At 47.4% G+C, this 23192-nt stretch overlaps 1 protein-coding gene and 1 non-coding gene across 7 annotated transcripts in view; both read left to right on the top strand.

Annotated features, from left to right (window-relative positions):
- The window catches only part of PUM1 (pumilio RNA binding family member 1), a 60516-nt gene that overhangs the window by 15391 nt on the left and 21933 nt on the right, over positions 1–23192 (top strand). For 4 of the 6 annotated variants that reach the window (XM_027667352.1, XM_027667347.1, XM_027667348.1 and 1 more), the window contains exons 6-12: positions 5462–5555; positions 6787–6903; positions 12910–13061; positions 17585–17723; positions 19342–19485; positions 20780–21076; positions 22834–23070. In XM_027667352.1, coding sequence (XP_027523153.1) covers positions 5462–5555; positions 6787–6903; positions 12910–13061; positions 17585–17723; positions 19342–19485; positions 20780–21076; positions 22834–23070 — 1180 coding nt within the window. The remainder of the gene's footprint in view (positions 1–5461; positions 5556–6786; positions 6904–12909; positions 13062–17584; positions 17724–19341; positions 19486–20779; positions 21077–22833; positions 23071–23192) is intronic. The other 2 variants (XM_027667351.1, XM_027667349.1) reach the window with 2 other exon arrangements.
- Positions 10491–10574, top strand: LOC113958823. Its single transcript, XR_003531639.1, has one exon. It is a non-coding gene; the product is annotated as a small nucleolar RNA SNORD103/SNORD85 (small nucleolar RNA).

The raw sequence follows: 23192 nt of genomic DNA, 5'->3' as shown, positions 1-23192 counted from the left end.
GTCTCGGCCCAGCTTTGGGCTCTGTCTCGGCCCAGCTTTGGGCTCTGCTGCCCTGACTGAGGGAATTCTGAGTTCAAACCACACTGCTTGTACCTGAACCTGGTCCAAAACCCAAGGGCAGAGTCCAGCACTCCAAACCTTTATCTCAGAGCTTGTTTGACCTTTCTCCCACACGAGCCCGGGCTCCTCATCCCCAAGCAGTCACTTAGGCCTCGCCTGGCTCTTGGCTCCTCCTCAATGCTGGGCCTGGATCCAGCCATCGACTCTTAATCTGCTTCTGTTCCTGCTCCTTTGGGTAATGATTGTAAACTTTATTGCCTTCCCTTTGCAAGTGTGATATCCCTCAAAGAAGAAAGCAATCCTTTGTTGTAGCTGTTTGCAGGAGCATAGAACTAACCCTGCCTTGCTTAAAATATCTGATCTTTTTTAGCAAAAGGGCTGCTGGCACTTGGGATTGAGGAAAACCACTGCCAAGATTGTGCTGAGGCTTCAGAGTTACTGTAGTCTTATAGCAGTGTAAATATCTGTGTTACAGCTCGTTTGGCTGTTTTATTCCACACCACGTTTGGGAGGTGAAGGATGGAAAATTTTGTAATGATTAAACTAAATAGCTGCTGTATAGTTCAAAAAGGAAAAAAAACCAAGATAGTTTCAAGTCTTTGTCTTACCCTGGTGTAGGATCTGGGATTCAAGAATTGCTTTCAAACCACGAAACTTGTGTATTTTTTTAAAACAGTAAGTTAGGGCTACATAAATGAGCTGCTTTCTGAAGAACCATTAGAGATGGGGCTATACAGCGGGAATGGGAAGCCTGTCATTTGCATTTTCTCAGTGTTTTCTATTTAAATGAAGGCGCATTTACAAGTTCAAGGAGTTTTTATTTGTTCCTTTCAGCCTTTCAAAATGAAGAATTTAAAATTTAGCACGTCTAGCACCTAGTAAGGGAAAATAAAAACTCCCAGAGTAAGGCAGAGCAGGGAAGGGTGCCTGTCTCGGGAGCAGTGGAACATGGATTTCTGGCTTGGGCTGGCCTGGGTTTGGGATTTTTATTTCATGTGAAGTGGATAGTTAATATCCACCTAGAGCTGATGTCACCTCCGTGTAATCGTGTTTAAAGCTGTCAGCTGGGCTGCCTGGGAATCATGGAATCATTTGGGTTGGAAAAGCCCTCCCAGCCCATGGATCCCCCCTGTGCCCGATGCCCACCCTGTCCCCCAGCCCAGAGCACTGAGTGCCACAGCCAGGCCTTCCTGACTCCAAACCTCCCTGGGCAGCCCCTGCCAAGGCCTGACCACCCTTTTCAGGGAGAAATTCCTCCTGATGTCCAACCTGAGCCTCCCCTGGCACAGCTGGAGGCCGTTCCCTCTCCTCCTGTCCCTTGTTCCCTGGGAGCAGAGCCCGACCCCCCCCGGCTCCCCCCTCCTGTCAGGGGGTTGCAGAGCCAGAAGGTTCCCCTTGAGCCTCCTTTTCTCCAGGCTGAGCCCCCCCAGCTCCCTCAGCCTCCTCCAGCCCCTTCCCCACGTGCCTTGCCCTGCTATGGAGCTGAAATCCTCTCCTGTCTCCGAGTTTTTGGGGAGCAGTAGGAGCACAGCCCATACTGCCCCTCTGGCACCCTTTGCTCCCCCCTCAGCTCCTGCTGAGCTCAAGCTGTTGAACAAGAACTGTTATTTTCAAGCTTCATCTTAGTTGCGACAGTTCCTTGCACCTCCAGTAAATGCAAACAACAGCCCTTTGTTGACCCAAGTGCTGGAGTAAAGATAAGGATCCTCTCCCCTGCCAAATGTGACCTCTCAGTGCACGTTTGTATAAATCCAAGACATCTTGGCTCACATTTGTGCCCATTTCATTAATATATGATCCCCAGTGCTCCTTGCTGCTCGCTGCCAGCCACAGCCTGCACGAAAGGAATCTGTCTGCTGGCAGTGTAGTTTTTTCCATTCAGTTGTCAGGAGGAAATATGTCCTGAGCAAAGGATCTCATCCGTAAAAGTGTCTTTGTGGGGCTGCTGGGAAGCGTCATATCCTTTGAAGGGATTACAAGCAGGCACAGCTCAAAGCAATATTAAGAAGGGGAAGGTCTTACCCACGTGTAATCTGATTAGAGATGTCAGATGTTTATATTGCAGAAGAAACTGGCTTAGAGGAATCTCATCACCCAACATTCCCATAACTATAACACAAACTGTGCTGTTCTGGCTCCTTGGAATTCCCTCAGTGATCTCCCCCACGTGCTGTAGATGATCCTTCACCTGTGTACACCTGGAGGAGAGGAGAACAGCCTCACTGCAGTGTTGGATGATCCTACTGAACTCCTCCAAAACTGTGACAGGGGGTTGGAGATTTTACCTCTAAATGGGATTTCTAACAGCCTGAAGTGCTCCTGGTGCACTTTTTGATACCTTTGTAAATTCAAGTTAATATTCCTGTTCCAGAGGGCTCTTTTCCTTTTTTTCCACCTACTCAATCCCACAGTTAAACACTGATTTGTAGTTCTGGAATGTAGGCTGATGCTGTCAGCAGATGGAGACAGCACAGCAAGGCTTTAAAATACATGGAGTTGATGATTCCCAGAGCTCCCATGGTAGAGGGGCTTATCTGGCTGAGTAAAGCCTGGAATTGGGATGGTTTTTCTTGGCTCTGCTTCCCTGGACATGTTACAGGCAGCATGAAAGGTGCAGCTGCAGTGTTTGAGCTGTTCTGAGTTTCTTCTGAGTGAGCTGAGTCTTACTGAGCAAAACAGTGAATTAAAGCAGGCAGAGGGAGAGGTCACAGTCATGGAATGGTTTGGGTTGGAAGGGACCTTAAAAGCCATCTCATCCACCCCCTGCCATGGGCAGGGACACCTCCACCAGCCCAGGTTGCTCCAACCTGGCCTTGGACACTTCCAGGGATCCAGGGGCAGCCACAGCTTCTCTGGGCAACCTCCCCACCCTCCCAGGGAACAATTCCTTCCTAATAACCAATCTGAATCTCTCCTCTCTTAGTTTAAGGCCATTCCCCTTTGTCCTGTCACTCCAGATCCCTGTCCAAAGTCCTTTATAGGCCTTGTGTGTCTGGCAGTCAGATTTAGCAGGGATCAGCTGTGTTCCCAAGGTGGGGGAGAGCAAACAGACAGCAAAATATCCCCCAGCAGCAGGTGAAATATTGATGCTCCGAGTAGTTGAGGATTCTGTTTTACCAGTTGCCATTTAGAAAATGGATCACTGAGGTGCATTTGGGAGGTGTGGAAGTCCTCACACATGTAAAGTGAGCTCAAGAGAAGGTATTTTCAGAGAAGACAAATGCTTTTTTGCCCTTAAGACAAGTAAATAATAATCCAGCTATTTTCTCAGCAGTTCACTTTGACAGAATACACATCAACAGACTGGAAAAACACATCCCAGGGATGCGCAAAACCACCTGAAAATTAAAGGTTTTGGTGAAATTTTGCAGCTGAAGAAAGCTGAAATATTGGACTGCTGGACTCAATACAAAAGAAGCCCCCAAACCCAGGGCTGGCTGTTCTGGAGGAATCCACACCAGCACTGGAACAGATATATAAATATAGGGATATATAGATTTTTTTTTTTCCACATTGATGTTTATCAGTGAACAAGGTGTTGCTGGTGACTCCCACAGACCAACATCCCTCATTGCATTTCCTGTAGCTGTCCACGTTGTCCTTGCTTTTTTAAACTGAGGGGTGGCAGGACAAGCCTTTGCCCCAGCTCCTGCTGGCAGATGGCACCTTAACGAAGCTCCCACCCCTAATGAGCACTCAGCTTTGTGTGAGCATGAAGTGCTGCTGAAAGCCACCTTTGGGGACAAAAAGGGAAGGCAAAAAGAGGTGTGTTTGTTTTATGGCTCAGGGAGGTCATAAAGTAAGTGTAGATTTGATCTGTTTTTCCGTAAGGAACATTTTGATACCCCTTGGATATTTGTAGGGGCCTCAATGTCCTGAAGGGTGAACAATCCTTGGGGTTATGGCACACAGAAGATTAATTCTACACCCCTTAATACTCAGTTTCCTCATCATAAATCTGATGCTGAGCCCTTGCATGTTTTTCCTCCACCTGAACTTGTAAAAACAAGAAGAAAAGAGGTGGATTTTCTCGCCCATCTTTGCTCCTCCTGCTCTCAGGAAACTTAACTCCAATTTTTGCCCATAAAAAAAGCCTCCCAGGCTAATTTTCTAAATGTTTCTATGCTTCTTCTTGATGGTCATGGGTTTCTACCAGGAATTTGGGCAGAATTGTTGCCTTTTGTGCCAGCTGAAGTATCAGTTGTTGGGTCTGAAGGGAGGGCAGGATGTAATAGGTGTGAAAATCGAATTTAGGAATGCAATTTGTTTGTGAGTGAGTGGAGAGAGAAAACATTTATCCCAGTGGTTTGTGGAGCTGTTCACACCTCGAGAATGATCCCTTGTGGGAGTGGGAATGGACATGGACGTGCTGCTGGATAGTTTCAAAGTAGATAATCAGCTGGTATATCCTTAGGTGTTTTAATTAGAGCTAAGTGAGGCTGTTAATGGATGGATTCAGGGGTTCACTTAAGTAGAGGCATAAGAAGCTGGAGAAATAAAGTTTTAGTAAGGACCTGGGTGAATAAAAAACCCCCAAACCTAGACAAAAATACTTCAAAGATTAATGGAATCCTTTCTTTTTTTAATGGAGAAAAAAATTCTCAATAACCTTGAGAACTGATCATTAACACTGACTGTTCTCACTAATGTTGCCCATTGATCCCTAAGATTTCAGGGAGCTCTGAGCTGGCTTTGGCTCTAAGCTGTGCTTTGGGTGGCTTAACCAGAATGTCCCCAGGTCTGGTTTGTGTCTGTGGTCAAAAAAGAATTTCCAGTTCCTGCCTGGATTCCCGTAGGAGAGGCTGGAGATGCAAGGTTAGCAATAAAGGGAGCAAATAAAGGGAGGTTTGTGATCCCCGAGGCTGGAATCCCATCTGGGGGCTCTTGAGGTGGCTCTGGAGGCATCTCAGGTGTGTCACCGCTGCCCATCTGGCTCTGCAGCCTTCTGCCATCCCAATTCCCACTCCAGGCCATCTGGGAGAGTCCACTGGAGTGACTGGGCTCGGTGTGTTCCAGACCTGGTGCTGCCCACGGACTCCTCTGGTGACCCACAGGCTGGGGGCTCTGGGTGTGTGGGGATGAGTTGGGAAAAATGGCCTTTGGGAATTGTGCAGGGAGGGAATAGCAGAGGAAACCCCAGCTGTGGGTAGCTGTGCTTCAGAACTGCATTTTTTTTCAGGTGGATTAACACAGGCAATTGATCTCCAAAGGTTTTTTTACCACCACCCCCCTCCCGAGGATTTGGGTTTTCTCAATTCCTTCTGAAACGTTTCTCTTTAAAGAGAAGAAATATCTGTAGCAGTGAAACAGAATCTAGTGTAAAGGAATTGCTTTAAAAGAAAGAGAAGACAGCTTTTTGTGCCTGATTTGAGTGCCATGCTTGTGGTTTTTTGCCCTGCAGCTGTTCCAAAGACCCAACGCCCTGGCGGTGCAGCAGCTGACGGCAGCACAGCAGCAGCAATACGCCCTGGCTGCTGCCCACCAGCCACACATAGGTAAGTCCTGCCTTAAATCCATCCCATTTCACTGCCCTTCTCTTAATCCAGTGGGAAAACACCAGGGAGAAAAAAATCGGGAGGTTTTAGAGGGTATTTTTGCAGCTGGTAATCAGCACACAAGTGGGAGTGGATTGTTTAAAGATGTGCTTGAAAGATTTGGTGGGTATCTCTTTGCACTCTTGAAAAGGGTTTAAAAGAGCTCTCATGTCTGGCAGGATTGACACTCTCACCCTTCTGAGAGTGCTGCTCAGTCAGGAGAGCCTTTGGAAGTCCTTGCTTGCTCTGAGTGAGGCATAAACCAGGGTAAGCAGCACAATAAAGGGAGGGGAAAATGCCCAATTGAATATAAATCTGGATGTGCTGCCTGTGGTCCAGCTGCCTGGGGTCTGACTTTATAATTGAAGGATAAAATTCATGCAAGCACATGGTTCATATTATTAAAAGAGTACAGACTGACTGGTGAGAAAGCACTTAGCCCTGTGCATAGAAAACAGGGAGAACTGTAGAGTTCTACTCCTGGATGATAAGGGTTGAACCATCTTAGGGTTAAACGTTTTTAACACATTAAGCATTTTAAGTGAAATTTTTCCAACCCAGAATCCCACTAGAAATGTGTTGGGACTCTCCCAGCTCTGTGCAGTGCCCTTGTGTGCTCAGTGGAGTTCAGGGATAGACCTGAATTTGAGTTATTTGGCTTTTTAACTTCCTCCCCTTCACCTTTCCTCCCTTCCCCACCCCTCTCCCGCCCACCGGGGATTTCTCTAATGATTAAACTGTTCCTTTGCAGAGCAAGGGAATGCCTGTACACCCCTGAACTCTTTCCAAACTAACCAGTTGGAGGACTGGTGTCCTGTAATGGGCATGGAACTCAAAACAGGGTAGTTTGGGTCCTGACCTACTCGCTGTAGGAAATGCAGAGTAGTAACAAACACTTAGTTCATGTTACTCTCCATTCACCTGAACAGTAAAGATCTGTCAGCTCCTACCTGAGCTGTTTTATATAAGTATTTTACCCCTTGAGCTTTCCTCAGGGAGCATTCCATCCTTGGAATTAATTTTCCTTTATATAAACTCTATTAAGACTCAGCAGTTTCTCACTCACCGTAGAAAACCCACCCCTAAAAAGCTTAAAAATACTAAATCAACCCGAGTTTTGTGTTCCTCAGGCAGGTGGCCAGAGGTGTTCTGGTAGGGCTGCAGCCCCAGTTAAGTTTGTTTTCACTGACAGGTATGTTTTCAGCAGGTTTAGCTCCTGCTGCCTTTGTTCCCAATCCCTACATCATCAGCGCGGCTCCCCCGGGGACGGATCCGTACGCGGCCGGACTGGCGGCAGCTGCCACGTTAGGTGAGACCCTTCCACTTGTCTGTGCCTTCCTCTGCACCAAAACTGCTCTGAGTCTGTCCTTGGGAGCATCAAACACCAGCACATTGTGATTTCTGTGGGGAGATAATTGATACAGTTGTTTGTCGGGGAGTAGAAGTGGAATTCGCTGTGGAAACTCTTGTTTTCTGGGGGTTAAATGTGGTAATTCTTGTTTAACACTTGCTGTGGGTTCTACTCTGGTTGTTTCTCCTCAACCAGAGCGAATCTCAAATGAAGCACTTGCAGACATAAAAGTTTGGGGTGTTTTGGGAACTGACAGGAGCGAGAAATACCTTTGAAAATCCACTTATTAAAGATGGAGGACTGCACCAAAACTGCTCTGAGTGTGTGATTCTGAAAATCAAACATCAGTACATTGTGATTTCTGTGGAGAGATAATTGATATAATCATATGTCAGGGAGTAGAAACAGAGTTTGCCATGGAAACTCTGTTTTCTGTAGATTAAATGTGGTAATTCTTGTTTAACACTTGCTGTGGGTTCTGCTCTGGTTGTTTATCCTCAACCAGAGCAAATCTGAAATGAGCCACCCGCAGACACAAAAGTTGCTCCATGTTTGGTGAGTGACAGGAGCCAGAGATACCTTTGAAAATCCACTTATTAAAGGCTGGAAAGATGAGGGTGTTTTTCCCTGCCAGGGAAGTTGTGTCTCGTTTCTGTTCAGCTCGATGTGCTTTGGTGCATCCTGCAAACGAGGCCTTCCCTTTTGAGGAGTCTGGGGAGAATTTACCCTTCCCAGGCTCTCCAGGTAAAAACATCCCCTGTCTGCTGTGAGGCCCAGGCTGGGAATGTGCACTTTCCCAGATGGCAGGTGAGGATGGAGGCTCTTGTCTTCGTGCAAGATCTCTCTCCAAACGTTCATGTATCACTTTCCAAATTCTTCCCAACTGTCACAGCCAGAGTCGTTGTATCTCGAGGTGCCAGCTCAGGGCAGCAGCTTATCAGCAGCGTGGGGAACACGCTGTACGTTGAACTTCTGCTGTGTGAGCCATAAAGTTCTTGCCTAATGGTTGAGGACAAAGGAAGAACGTGCTTTTAAAAGAGCATTTTCATAACCAGGCCTTGCTTTCCTTGACCAAGAGCAGAGGGAGCATTCTGTGCTTCAGATAAAATCAGCTTAGGGGGGTTTTATGGTTCGCTGTTGCCACGCTCCACTTACAACTTGGATGCTTGCTGCAAACCTCTCCCACTTTGGGGTGGCTTGTCCCAAATCCAGCCTCTGAAGTGTGGGTTGTCCATGGATGTGACACCCTGGGCTTTGGGACGTGACTCTGTGGCCTGTCAACCAGCTCTTACGTAACCCCTGCTGAGCTTTTAATCTTGGAGACCCGCATCAGGTCAAGCTCTGAAATGGGATTTCACCAACTGTTACCCACTTGGAGGCAGTTTTTAGTGGATGATATGGATGGATGTAAAGTCCCAAGATCATGATTTGAAGGTGTGGGCTTTGCACTTGGCTGCTGTGAGTTCTGTATGGGGATTGTGTAATGACACAGTGTGGTTAAGGGGAGGCAACAACACGTTGTTGGCAAACAAATCAACGCAGTGATTACGTGGGAGGGAGCCAAGAGTTAGAGTACAAGGATATTCCTGATAGTCCAGGCCTTGATAAACCACCATGTGATGGTGAATGTAGTAGAGAATGAATGAGCTGAACTGCTGTTGGCAAACAGAAGTAGGAAGTTCAGTGAGGACTCAAGAGGGAAGAGGTCCCAGAGCAGCAGCAGTTCCAGTCTCAGGCAGGAGAGGTGATTTGTGGATGATTCCTGGAAGAAGAGGTTTCTGCTTGGCCTTTTTGCAGCACCTCAGTGCTTCTTAAGCTCAGCTCTGAGGAACACACTGAAGTGCAGTGGAGCAGCAGGTCAGCATCTTGATTTCATAGAAAAACCACGTGGAAATGAGCCAGATTTCTAGGAAACACCGAGTGTTGGCCACAACTGGTTTGGGGTTTTTTGTTTTTTGTTTTTTTTTTTTTCATTTTTCTCAGCAGTGTTGAAGCTGCAGCTGCTGAATGTCTGACTGGGGCCTTAGACATTTGAACTGGGAAATATCATACCCCAGGGTGTCTGAAGCATTCCAAAATTTGGCATCAGGGTCTCTACTTGAATAATTTTTTTTGTGACACTTTAAGCAAAACAAAAGAATGAGCAGTGCACTGCAGTGTATTTATGGTATTACACCACTGAGAAATGCAAGTTACTTTAACCTTCTTATTGGTTTTAGCCCCTAGAAATGGCCAGGTAACAAAATTCTTGTTGATGTTTGTTTTAGGAAAAGCATCTTTTCCGTCTAGACTTGAGCAGTTTTGAGAACCTCTTTTCTGTAATGAGAGGGAGGGACATGGGACAATTTAAATATTTAGAGTTACACATTAAATCCAAAAGGCCTCCCTGATGTGTGTGGAAGTGTTAAACTGGGAGGACTTGAAGAAGCCTTGAGATGGAAGGAATGAGTTTAGAGTTGGTGCTGGTTTATTGCTCACAGTTACTCTTTGAGTGAAGGGGAAACTCATGTGTGTGTTTTATGGCAGAGATAACCTGTCAATTAAGGTTCTGCCATTATGGCAGCTTTTTCATGACTGTAAGACTGTCAGCTCTGTGATAATACTCTTTTCTTCCCAACAATAGCAGCATTTTAAAGAACAAATTTGAATGCAGAGGGAAGGACTTCTAGAAAAAACCCCTCACTTATGAGTTTAAACCGTGGGGAAGATGCTGCTGTCTTTGAAAAGTGCTGTGATTTGCCTTCCATCATTTGGGAAAGATGTCACTCACAAAAGAGGAATCTTACCTTTTTTAAGGCCAGTTGGGAAATGATTCAGGTAGAAAAGTGTTTCTGCTCTTTGCAGAGAAGGGGGTGATCTGCACCCAGGGAAACTCAGTGCTCCCAGCAAAGGGTTTGGAGGGAAGATCCTTAAGCCTGGCTCACTTGATGCTGAGCTGTGCCCAGCTCAGAGCTGGAGCCAGCTGTGGATACAGGCACACACCTTCCAGCTGGGATTTGGGAGCACCTGCACCTGGATTTCATGTGCAGGGCTGTCTTTCCTCCTCTGGATCAGGGGCTTCACCACCACCCTGGAAGTTGAGCTGTTTCTCACCCCCATCCCTAAAAGGACACCACGGATCCCTGGGATTGCCACGCTGGGAATTCCCAAGGGGTCACCTGACAACTCACTGGAATCACTAATTTGCTGTTTTCAGCCTTGTGTTTGAGGTCTTTGAGGCTGTTTACCTGGTGCCACTATTCCTCATCCTTGGCTGTTCCTGCAGGGAGCAGGTTTGGCTTCTGCTCGGAGAGATTCCAGTGTGGAGGCAGAGACTAAAAGCAGAAAACCTGTGTTCTGAACACACTTACAGCTGGATTGGTAATGTTTCTTGAAAGGAATATTTGTGGGTGTCTGTGGCCCACGTGTGAGACGTGGCAGTGGGAAGATTTGGGTTCAAAGGCCCCGGAATGGCTTTTATTTTCTCAGGAATGCACAGCTTTAATTAGTGCCAAAGCAGGTGCAGCATCTCCTGCAGTGAGGCAGCACTGGGCTGTTCCTGGGAGTCTGGCAGTGATGACACACTTGCCCTCACTGAGAACACTGTTCAATAATGAGCCTCACCGTGTGCTCAAAGGAGCTGAGCCAGACTTGCAGCCCTTTTAAGCCCAGCTGCCTGAAAAACTTCAAAGCCTCTGTGTCTCCTCTGCTTTTAAACACCTGAGGCTTCTGCAGCTCGGATGAGCAACCTCTAACTAGGAGAGAAAAACCCATCTAGACCGTGCTTGTTTGATAATTAGAGCTGAGACTAAAATACCCCAAATTTTGCCCAGATAAAAGGTACTGCAGCAACTTCCCAGCAGCCTGAGGGCAAATGCAGGGTAATTACTTGCATGAAGTGAAGCAATTGCAGCTCTTTCCCTGTTGGGTGCAGGAGAACCCCAGCAGTTGGTGTCTGATCTGCATTCACTGAGTATAAACAGGTTGTAGGCACCCTCTAGTTACGTGTGTGTAACTGCTGAGGTCAAAACAGGCACCACCACCAGGCACTGATTAATTTGCTGCAGCTTTTCTTCATTTTAGCCTGTGAATTTGCAGGTTGGAAGGTAAGAAATGAGTGGTTGCTGCTCCAAGAGCAGTATTGAGTAAGAGAAGGTCACCTTCTCTGCCTGACACAGTAAATCCAGCAAGGAGGGGCTTCAGGGCAGAGCTTTAGTGAGAGACACAAATCCAGATGTTGAGCAGGTGCCTGGCATCAGGGATCAGGGCACTTGGAGCATCTCCCTGCTGTGCACAGGGCTGGGCACCTAAATCCTGAAGAGTAACCAGTACATGTTTGAAATATGGATTTAATATCTGACATGAAATATGGAATGAATATCCCCAAGTGTTGCTGGATAGGCTGTGGGAGCAGGAGCTCATCCAGGCTCTTCCACAGTGGATGGCTTTGGCATTCTGTGGGAATTCATTTGAGCCAAACACGTTACTGTGAAAAAAAAACCAAACAAAAAACCAAAAACAAAAGAAAAAGGTACTTCTAAGATTAGTCCCCTTTGTCATATACAAGTTTACACTCAGTAGTGTCTTTTTCCATCTCCTTTACTACTGTCATCCCTCATTTTTCATAAAATCCTGGAATGGTTTGGGCTGGAAGGGGCCTTAAAGCCCATCCAGTTCCACCCCTTGCCATGGGCAGGGACACCTTCCACTGGACCAGGTTGCTCCAACCTGGCCTTGGACACTTCCAGGGATCCAGGGGCAGCCACAGCTTCTCTGGGCAACCTGTGCCAGGGCCTCCCCACCCTCACAGGGAAGGATTCCTTCCCAATATCCCATCTAACCCTGCCCTCCCTCACCTTAAGGCCATTTTTGGGGGAATAGTCTCTTAGTTTCTTTGGGCCAGTGCTCAGCCCATGTGTCACACTCATAACTCACAGCAACACTGCAGTGCTTGGTTAGAACCCAGCTGCTCCCTGTGTCTCCTTAAAAAAACCCTCTATTTTTACTCCAAATATGAACAAAATTAATTAAAGACTCATTTATTCCACAGTGTCACACGTGACTGTGACACTCGACCTGGTTCCTCCTGCTGTGGGGAAGGGGCCTGTGGGATGAAGGATGTATTTAGAAAGGAAAGGAAATACTTCTATTTTTCCGCTGACCTTTCTAAAAGATATCAAACAGTCATATTAAAAAATATTATTGGATTCACATCCCTGTTATTTGGTGGGAGGGACTCCTCCCTCCAGCACAGAGTACTCTCTGCTTCCTCAGCCTTGTGCCAAGTGGGATTATTTAAGGATAGAGGTTCCATCCTGCTATCTCCAAATTGTGTGTGGTGTCCTGAGACCTGATAAAACACAGTGCATCTTCAAAAGAGAGGCTATTTCTGCTGCTCTCCAAGATTATTATTATTATTTTTTAAAGCCTCTTAAGTTGGAGGAGGGAATGTGAGAAGAGACAGGATCGTGCAGCCTCTTTTCTGGGGGTTTGCAAATGCAAAGTAGGACTGAGTGGCTGGAAAAATAACATTAAACACTTGAGAATTGATGCTATTCAGCTGTGGAGAGGTTTTGTTAATTTATCGAGGAGCTAAATGGTAGATGAGCTGTGAATGTCAGCTGAGATTAGAAGTTTATCCCTGTGCTTAAACACGGTTCCCTCTCTTTTGGTTAAAGTTTCATTCCTTCACTGCAAAATTAGGGCACAACAATAAAACCAACTTTCAACAGGATCACTGGCAGCTGAGTTTGACCTCCTCCGATAAGGTAAAAGTAAGTGAAGATGGAATTTCAGGTTTGACTTGGAAGCTTTTTAAAAATGTGTAATAAATGCCAGAATCCCTCTGTATTTGCAGAGGATTTCACGCGGCTCACGCTGCAATGGGATTTGCTGAACCAAATGTGATGAGCAGAGGTGTTTTTGACTGTTGGCCACGTAACCCTGTCATGATCCAGAAGCTGACACGTTCCCTCGCTGTTGCAGGCCCGGCTGTTGTCCCTCACCAGTACTATGGAGTCACTCCCTGGGGAGTTTATCCCGCCAGCCTGTTCCAGCAGCAAGCGGCCGCTGCCGCCGCCGCCACCAACTCAGCAAACCAGCAAACGACCCAGCAAACCCAGCAGGGCCAGCAGCAGGTAAGGCTGGGGGGCTCCTACATCCCACAGAACGCTTTGGAGCAGCTTTGAGGCACAGAATGGCCTTTTGGAAAGACCCACAAGGATTGTGGAGTCCAGCCCTGAGCCCTGCACAGGCCCAGCCCCAAGAGTCACCCCCTGTGCCCCAGAGGATCAGCCAAACCCTCCTGGAGCTCTGGCAGCCTTGGGGCTGTGCCCACTGCCCTGGGGAGCCTGGGCAGTGCCCAACCAGCCTCTGGGGGAAGAACCTTTGCCTGAGATCCAACCTGAGCCTGCCCTGACACAGCTCCAGCCGTTCCCTGGCTGCTGTCCCTGCTCCCCCAGAGCAGAGCTCAGTGTCTTCTGTGAGGTTTCACCTGTTTACAAAAATGCTTCCCAAAGGAAGATGCTTCACCCATTTCCAGAAGTGCTTCTCTGAGGATCAGAACCTGCTGCAGAAGCACAGGGAGGTCACACCAACTCAGCAAACCACCCACAGGCTGCTGAGGGGAGAGCACACCTGGGGAAAGGGGAGGAAGGGAACAGGCACAAATTCTCTAATAAGCCCTGTCCCTGAGCTCTGGCAGCCTTGAGGCTGTACCCACTGCCCTGGGGAGTGTGGTCAGTGCCCAGCCACCCTCTGGGGGAAGAACCTTTCCATAATATCCAGCCTAAACACCCCGACACAACTCCAGCCATTAAGAACCCTGTTTTTGTCAGTGCCTGCTCCTGACCCTCAAATCCAAGTAGTTTTAAGGTGACAAGAAGAGCCTTTGACCTCTCCTGAAAAAAGGACAAAAACCATCTGTGCATTTTGTTACTTGATTTATTTGTCTTGCATGTGGAGAGGGCACAGGTACCTTGGTGGGGGTGAGTTATTGAGTGTTAGTGCTTTGGGAAGCATAAATGACTCAGGCTGTGAACACCCTGAGCTGTGCAAACACAGCAAAGTTGGTGTGCAGGCAGCAGTCAGCATCTTACAACCCATCACTGTGCCCAGCACTGCAATTTGAAGCTGATGATAATTATCTTTAAGGTTGGAAAAGACCTCCAAGATCATCCAAGTCCAATCCCCATTCCCACTAAACCATACTTCAAAGTGCCACAGCTGCTTGTTTTTTGAACACTTCTAGGGGTGGTGACTGCACTCAAATATTAAATGTCAGTGTGTCCTTATCTTCAGGGTGCTGCCCATTATGAAATGGTTTTTTTAGTGAAGACTGGCTTTAAAGAGGTCAAAATAGTAGCAGAGTGAATAGGTTTGGTGTCCATGTGAGGACTTGGAGGCTAAAGATGAGTGTGAAAAGAAAACATGAAGTTTTCTATTTCTATGAGGCAAACTGCAGCTGTTTTGATTTAGTCTGCACAAAAATTACAGAAATTTGACAGCTAAAAGGAGGAAATAAATAAATTTAATGAAGGTTTTTCCATATGATCTGCTGTTACCTCTGTAAATGTGTTAAAGATGAATGTTGAGACAGGTATCTGCTGGTTAAATGGTATTTGCTTTTTTAAAACACAGTGAAGAGGGAATTGTGTCCTTACATACTTCCTAAAGGATGGGCTTTGCTCCTGTGCCTTAATCCCTTGGCATTGACAACACACTGGATTATCCAGCATGTATTTTTTTCTCCTGCTGATAATTGTTCTGCATCTTTGTGATGAATCACTGTGCCATTTCTTGTTCAGGGTTGGTTGGGTTTTTTTGGCTCTCCCCTGTATTTGAAATTTAACTGGGTTAATTTCCCTGACCTCAAGTAAAATAAGCATTCTAAAGGTCTGGTGTTTAATCACAGTTGTGCTTCTGCACATGCAGATGACACAAATGGGAATCTAAGCTGCTGGAACAGAAGGTGGAAACTGAGAGATGGCACAAGAATAAATGGGGTACAAGAATTTTCTTCCTTATAGAAAAGGAAAAGCCATCCTAAACATTTGCCAAAGTTGTGTAGGAGTGCAGATTGTTGGAATGGGGGAATGATTGGGTTGGAAGGGACCTTAAGCACAGTCTTGTTTCCACCATGGGCAGGGACACCTCCCACCAGCCCAGGTTGCTCCAAGCCCTGTCCAGCCTGGCCTTGGACACTTCCAGGGGTGGGGCAGCCACAGCTTCTCTGGGCAGTACTTTGCTGTTTTAATCAACATTTTGAAACAACCCAAACTTTCAGACTAAACTGATGGTGCTAAACCCCAGGAATTCAGTTAAATACTGGATGGGTGAGAGGTGTCCCACCATCCTTCCTTTGATCCTCATTCCTTTGGACACACACTTGGATGTGGTCTCCTTTTCTGCTCTCAGGCCTCAGCAAGGCTCGTGGAACAGGTATCAGGAACCAGATTGGGCTTCAGTTACCTGGACAGCTCTGGGCACAGCCCAGGAGCTTGTCTGGGGTTTGGTCAGAGCTGCTCCTCACCAGACAAGGGCTTCACACAAATTTCTCAGCATCTGTCCCATGGTTCTTCCTGCTTGGGAACAGAGTGGGTTTGTTCTGCTGCCCAAAAGGGAGATGGCTCCTTTCTCACAGTGACACAGAGCCCTCCTTTCTGGTCCTTGGGTGCCTGAAGTGGCAGAATAAAGAGCAACTGGCAGCTGAATTTTTGAGCTTCTGCTTTGAAAACTAAAGCAAACTCCAGTGTTGGGTGGTGCTAAAAGACCTTTTCAGATGAGGAGGGTGTGTGTTAAGAGAGCTTCTGCAAAGGACCAGGCTATTAAAATAAAATATATCAGTGCCAGTAGCCTTTATAGTATTTTTCATTACTTTTATAGGCATGGAGCTGGCGTGAGTGGGATCAGGAGTGGTGTTTATAATGCAAACCTGCATCCATAAGAGGATGCAGCAGGAATTGTTTGGATTAAAAGTGCTGAGGCAGAGGTTTTGGAAACCTGGAGCAATGATTATGGACAGTTGATTTGTCACCCTTATGACACCTTAATAGTGTATTAATAAAAGCCATGAGCACTCCAGTGCTGCAGCTGCACCCATTGGAATTCTGAGAGACTCAGAATCCCAAAATATGCTGAGTTGGGAGGGACCCACAAAGATTGTGGAGTCCAACCCTGAACCCTGCACAGGCCCAGCCCCAAGAGTCACCCCCTGTGCCCCAGAGGATCAGCCAAAGCCTCCTGGAGCTCTGGCAGCCTTGGGGCTGTGCCCACTGCCCTGGGGAGCCTGGGCAGTGCCCAACCAGCCTCTGGGGGAAGAACCTTTGCCTGAGATCCAACCTGAGCCTGCCCTGACACAGCTCCAGCCATTCCCTGGGTGCTGTCCCTGCTCCCCCAGAGCAGAGCTCAGTCCCTGCCCCTCCTCTGCCCCTGCCCAGGAATTGGAACTGCACTGAGGTCTCCCCTCAGTCTCCTCCAGGAATTCCAGGCTGTGACAGTGACAGCAGACTCAGGCACATCTAAATCACCTCAGCCCCCTCTCCCAGCCCCTCCGTGCACAAAGTCATTTTTCCCTGTTAATGACTCTGTCAGGTGACACACACGATGTCACCTCTTGCAGCCAGAGGACCCAGGGATGGCTCCTTTAACACACTGACCTTGCTGGTGGGTGCAGACCTGCCCCCCCCTGGACTGCAAGGCTTTGGCAAACAGAGGCTGTCACAGGTAATTACAGCAAAGGCCACTTTGCCATCATCCCTTTGAGAGCACCACGAGAACTCCTCCAGACACAGCACAGTGGGGGCTCTTTGGTCTTTATTTCCCAGTTGTGTCACTAGGTCACTGTTTTCTAGAGGAGCTGGTACCTTGGAAAAACCCAGGTCACCTCATGTTGTCGGCCTCCAGCTCCTAAATTGGGCTTTTTAAGGTTTTTGCTCAAGAGGGCCTTTACCAGAGAGCAAATGTTACCTGGGATGGGCAGATGGCTTGTAAACACTTCCATCCAAGGATGGGGATTGAAGGTTGGATCATAAAGTTAGGAAGGTTAGAAAAGCCCTCTGAAGATCATTGAGTTAAACCATTAACTCAGCACTGGCAGGTCCACACTAAACCACGTCCCCAGGCAGCACATCCACGTGTTTTTTGAACACCTCCAGCAGTGGGGACTCCATCACCTCCCTGGGCAGGCCCTGCCAATGCCTGACCACCCTTTCAGCAAAGAATTTTCCCAGTATCCAACCTGAGCCTCCCCTGGCACAGCCTGAGGCCGTTCCCTCTCCTCCTGTCCCTTGTTCCCTGGCAGCAGAGCCCGACCCCCCCACGGCTCCCCCCTCCTGTCAGGGGGTTGCAGAGCCAGAAGGTCCCCCCGAGCCTCCTTTTCTCCAGGCTGAGCCCCCCCAACTCCCTCAGCTGCTCCTGCTGCTCCAGCTCCTTCCCAGCTCCCTTCTCTTCCCTGCACATGCTCCAGCCCCTCAGTGTCCTTCTTGTATATCAAAAAATATCAAGAAAATTTGATTAGGAGTGAAGGGGAGTCAAGGGTGTCACCCGTTGTTGGTGCAGCAGGTTCAACTAGATTGCTCCTGCTGCTCCTACAAGTGCCTGCTGATGGTGACTTGCTCCTGGGCCCCAAAATAAACACCTGGATGTTCCTCTGTCTCCACAGGTTCTCCGTGGAGGAGCCAGCCAGCGTCCCTTGACCCCCAACCAGAACCAGCAGGGCCAGCAGACCGACCCACTGGTGGCCGCGGCCGCCGTCAACTCCGCCCTCGCCTTCGGCCAGGGGCTGGCAGCGGGAATGCCAGGTATGACCAGGGCAGGAACAGCCTCTGCAGGGCCCAGGGAGAGCCATGAAGGTGGATCTCATGTCTCCATATGTCATGTTTGCCTGGGATTCAGCAGTGTTTGTTTGCAGCAGTTTGGGGTGTAATCTGTGGGTGCAGGAGGGGTTTCGATGTGACCCCAACCAGCTCTGCAGCACAGAACCTCAGAACCAGGGGGTAGGTACCTGTGTCACAGGTGAAAACAACAGTTATCCACTGTACAGGTGCATTAATTACTTGGGTATTCCAAAGAATTGGAAAATTGCCTTCAGATTTTCCCGTGGCTCATTCGAGCTTACAGGATCTGCGTTTGAAACCTCCGAGAGGGATCTTAGTCCTGTTCAGTCATCTTGTTTCTCCATCCCTGCCCAGGGCTTGACTTCCACAGATCAGGGACTTCCCCTTCAGGATTGCTTCTTTCTAATTGCCTAAAAACAGGAAAAGAAAAGGGATAAAAGGAGCAGGTTTAATTCTGATTTATAATTCTTCCTGAGAGGATCTGCTGTATGAATTCTCACTCTGATCCATGAGGCTGCTTTTGACATTCAGTTATTCAGAATATTTACTGTAATGGCAGAGGACAAACCTAAGCATCTTTTAGAATAATGTGCTGGTCAAATGTAAGGAAAAAGGATTATTTGGACTTCAGGTCTCCTTGCTGGAAGTGTCACACGGTTGTAAATGTGGTTTTTTAATAGTTTAAGAAGAATGTTGCTGTATTAAGTTACAAAGTGAACTGTAATGTGCATGTTTCCAGCAAGCTGCAAATTTCCTTAAATCTGTTATTTGGGTTATATTGGAAAAGCAAATATACATTTATATATGTTTATATATGTGTGTATATATAAATTTGCAAGGCAAATACTTACAGAGAACTTTCTCTTTGTGACCTCCCCTCACCTTGGAGAAGCTCTCTATTTAATTTGAATATCTCCATTTAATTAGAACTCTATAGTAAGGTACCTAAATCACTATATACTACTGACAGTGTGCTGCTGTGTGTATCACCAGCATATTTTAAAGTGTTTGTTTATATGTATTAAAGAATGATTTATGACTTATATTATATATATATTTTATATATATTTACACATAAATTATATATAATATATATTTTATTTATTATTAAATATATATATTTATGATATATAACTTCAAGTTCCAAGTGTGTGCCCCCTGACAGCCTCAGCCCACAGCAGGGTAGTTGGACATGCAGAGTGTTCACAGATCTGAAAGGTCCCAGCACAAGGTGTACCTTTAAAAGAAAATGGTGGGTTTTGTGTTTTAACCCCTTTTTTTGATCTGTGTAACTGAATTTACACTGAGGGCAATGCCAGTGGCTTTGAGGAGGAAAAAATTCTTCTCTGCCTCAAAGTCTTACTTATTATAAAATCATGGACTTCAACATGGATTTAAATTTTTTCTTTTCAGGAGTAGCAGAGCTGTTGTTACTTTTTCCTTTTCCGCTCAGATTTCCTTTAAAAATGGTGCTAAATTGTGCTGTTGTAAATGATGTAATGTTGCACCACAGTGCCGTGGAGATGCTGGACCTGCTGGGTGCTGCCCTGCTTGACCCCTCACCTGTGCTTTGCCCCCCCAGGGTACCCAGTGCTGGCTCCTGCCGCTTATTACGACCAAACCGGGGCCCTGGTGGTGAACGCGGGGGCCAGGAACGGCCTGGGGGCCCCCGTGCGCCTCGTGGCCCCTGCCCCTGTCATCATCAGCTCCTCTGCAGCCCAGGCAGGTGAGTGCTGCTCCCTCCCCGTGCCAGTGGCCCTGTGCCCAGCCCCAGCCCCTCTGAGCTCTGCTGGCCGTGATGACACACTTGCCCTCACTGAGATCCGTGTGGGGATTGTTGTGGAGAACATCCCGTGTGCTCACTTGGGCTGAGCCTTCAGAGCAGCCTCAGAGAGGGAGGGGACAGGAACTCAAGTTGTTTCATAGGGTTTCATGATTGTTGTTTAAATTTGTCTGCTGGACCTGCTTTCCCACCTGCTAAAGCTTTTGGCCTGTGTAGGATTCTCAGATGACTCCAGGGAGAGCTGAGAGCCCCTTGCAGGGCCTAAAGGGGCTCCAGGAGAGCTGGAGAGGGACTGGGGACAAGGGATGGAGGGACAGGACACAGGGAATGGCTTCCCACTGCCAGAGGGCAGGGAGAGATGGGATATTGGGAAAGAGTCCTTCCCTGTGAGGGTGGGGAGGCCCTGGCCCAGGTTGCCCAGAGAAGCTGTGGCTGCCCCTGGATCCCTGGAAGTGTCCAAGGCCAGGTTGGACAGGGCTTGGAGCAACCTGGGCTGGTGGAAGTGTCCCTGCCCATGGCAGGGGGTGGAATGAGATGGGCTTTAATTTTCCTTCCCACCCAAACGAGTCTGTGATACACATTCTATGATATGATCACCTTGCCTAAAATGGTCCATGCCTGGCCTTTGCCATGAGCTGTTTTGGGATTTATTAGGGTTCCTTGGGAGTTTAAGGCTTTAAAAGGACTTTTCCAGCCAGAATCCGTGGGTAAGCCAGTGTTAGCAATAGATTATGAAACGGGCCTTTTAATTGTTTTCCTGTAGCCCTTGTTTATTTTGCTTTTTCTTTTACTTTGGAACTGGCTGAAAAACAAGAGCCCTCGGGTTCGATGTTCTTGGCACTGCAGATTTCATGTGCTAAATAACATTTTCACTTATTTTAAAACTCGCGTTTCTTAATTGACTTTTGCAAGTGTGGGACTGTATCGATTGGAATCTGGGATCTTGGGACAAAGGGACCATTTGTGTTTGATCTGTGGAGCTCTAACAACACAAGCATCAGCAAGAACAGCTGGGCACTGCTGGTGTTTGGGGGCTCTGGGCGACACTTGGGGAGCTGGGATGGGAAATAAAGAGAATTTACGCCGAGTTTGGTGTGAAAGGGAGATTTTCATCCTGGAAGGAAAAAAAAAAACATGTAACAATTACAAGGAACCTGATGAGTTTTAACTGAAACTGTGATGAAAATGAATTCTTTTCGGCTTTTTAAAGGAATTTTTCCAATTGCTTTTCCTGCAGCGGTCGCGGCGGCCGCGGCCTCGGCCAACGGAGCGGCGGGAGGGCTGGCAGGGACAACCAACGGACCATTCCGGCCTCTGGGAACGCAGCAGCCCCAGCCCCAGCCCCAGCAGCAGCCCACCAACAACCTGGCCTCCAGCTCCTTCTACGGCAACAACTCCCTGAGCAGCAATTCCCAGAGCAGCTCCCTCTTCTCTCAGGGCTCTGCCCAGCCTGCCAACACCTCCCTGGGCTTCGGCAGCAGCAGCTCCCTGGGGGCCACGCTGGGCTCTGCACTGGGAGGATTTGGGACAGCAGGTAAGGACAGCAGCTGCTTCCAGGGGGAAGGGAGAGCAGCAGGGAGCCCTGAGCAGGCTGGGAATCCACTGGAGCTGCTGCTCCGAGCTCCTGAGCTGAGCTCCCCTCATCCATCCAAGACTAAGTGGAAATCTTCCTCCAGGGACGACTTAGGGCTTTGAAAATCTGCAGCACTTTCTGGTGAAAGTTCTTTTAGATAATTAGAAGCACAGTAATTAACTGTGTTTGTTATGCACATTACCAGTTGGCCCCTTGTTAAGTACTTTTTCCCTACCTGTGCTTGGTGGGGATACTGGACTGGCAGGAATTGGCTCCAGAGGTGTGTATCCACTCCTGTGCTGTCTCTTACCTCGGAATAAAGGCTAAGAAGCTTCTCAGGATTTTAAAAAGCTGATCTGAGATGGTTTCCATGCCTTGTTCTGGGAATTGTGTCCATCATACACCAAAAGAATCACATATTGTGGTTGCAAGAAACATCCCATCCGTGGTCTGAGTTGGTTTTAGGCAGTTGGAGACTAAGATTTCTTTCAGAACCAAACCAGACCAAACCAGGGAGATGTCTGTGGGTTGGGGGTTGTGTTTTGTTTTGTTTTTTTTCCTTAGGTTTGTTTTTTTTTGAAGTGGAACAATTGTTTTAATTACTGCTCATTCTCAGGGCAGTAATTATGTAGTGAACTTGCTTTCATCAGTGTGAAGGACGAGTTCAAACATGTCTTTGGAGCTGCTCCATCAGAGCAGGCTGAGGAACATGCAGTCACTACATAGAATAACAGTTTTAAATAAAAACTTACTCTAAATATTTTTCTTAAGCCCAGCCTGAGAATTTGAACCATCTTGGTTTGAGGTAAACACAGCATTTGCCTCTTTCACCTCAGTTTATTTAATTAATTGAAATCCATTACTGGTTTGCTCAGTGCCAAGATTCACAAACTTATTTTCCCTCAATCAATGAATAAAACTGTGATCCTGCTGCTTCTAGAGCTCGTGTGCAGTCATGAAAAATGATTAGTTCATTGCAGTTAACAATTTCACTATTTATTAAACAAGATTTTAATGCAAAATTGATTTTTTTCCCCTCAAGTTGACAGTGCATTTAAAGAGTTTGTATTTGCCTATCAAGGCAGCTCTTAAAAACCATTGGGTTTGTGTGTTAAATTGAATTCTGATTTCCATCTCCATAAAGCTTGGGGCAAACAGGAGCTGTTTTCTAATCTAATGAAGGCTGAGCACAAGGATTGCAGGTAAATGTACACAAAGCTGGACGTGCTCTTAAATAAACACTGATAAAATCTCATGTTGGCTTTGTTTTAGCTCTAATGGCCGAGAACAAACACGAGGCAGTGCTTGTAGGGTGATCTGATATCTACTGTTAAACTGAGTGATGTTCTTAGGGAAAAAAACCTGGAGGAATCCAAAACTTCTCCTGAAGGTCCAGAAGTGCTCAGTGTTTGTGTCCAAAACCGTGGTCACTTACATTAGGTAGATTTTTAATCTTTTGATCTCGTAGATTTTTTGGAGCTGTGTTTTTTCACGTGTTCTATCAGTATAAAAACTTACAGAGCCAGAAATGCAAAGGCAGGATCTCCGCTGATTTTTTTTTAAGCCAAGAATTTCTGCTCGAGCATTAGTAACGTGGGTTTGATGAATGCATTTCACCTGGGTGCTTGCAACACCTGTAGGAAAACAGGTGGAGCTGTTCCAGGTGTCTGAGGCAGCTTGTTGGCATCACCCAGTTCTCCTCTTTTCCCCCTTTGCAGTTGCAAACTCCAACACGGGCAGCGGCTCCCGCCGGGACTCGCTGACGGGGAGCAGTGACCTGTACAAGAGGACATCCAGCAGTTTGACACCCATAGGACACAGTTTTTACAATGGCCTTGGCTTCTCCTCCTCTCCTGGCCCTGTGGGAATGCCTCTGCCCAGCCAAGGACCCGGCCACTCCCAGACTCCTCCACCTTCCTTATCTTCACATGGATCGTCTTCGAGTCTAAACCTGGGTAAGAGATGTTGGCCCAGTCCCTGCTCTGCTGTCCTTGCCACTGCTGGGGGGGATTCCTGCTGCCCTCATTCCCTGGTTTTTTGCAGTGAAACACTGGATTCCTGCTGCCCTCATTCCCTG

This window comes from Corapipo altera, unplaced genomic scaffold, assembly GCF_003945725.1.
Source record: "Corapipo altera isolate COAL_440 unplaced genomic scaffold, ASM394572v1 215, whole genome shotgun sequence".
NCBI lineage: Eukaryota > Metazoa > Chordata > Aves > Passeriformes > Pipridae > Corapipo > Corapipo altera.
Note: the sequence above shows the minus strand (reverse complement) of the source record. Positions and strands in the feature narration are given on the sequence as shown.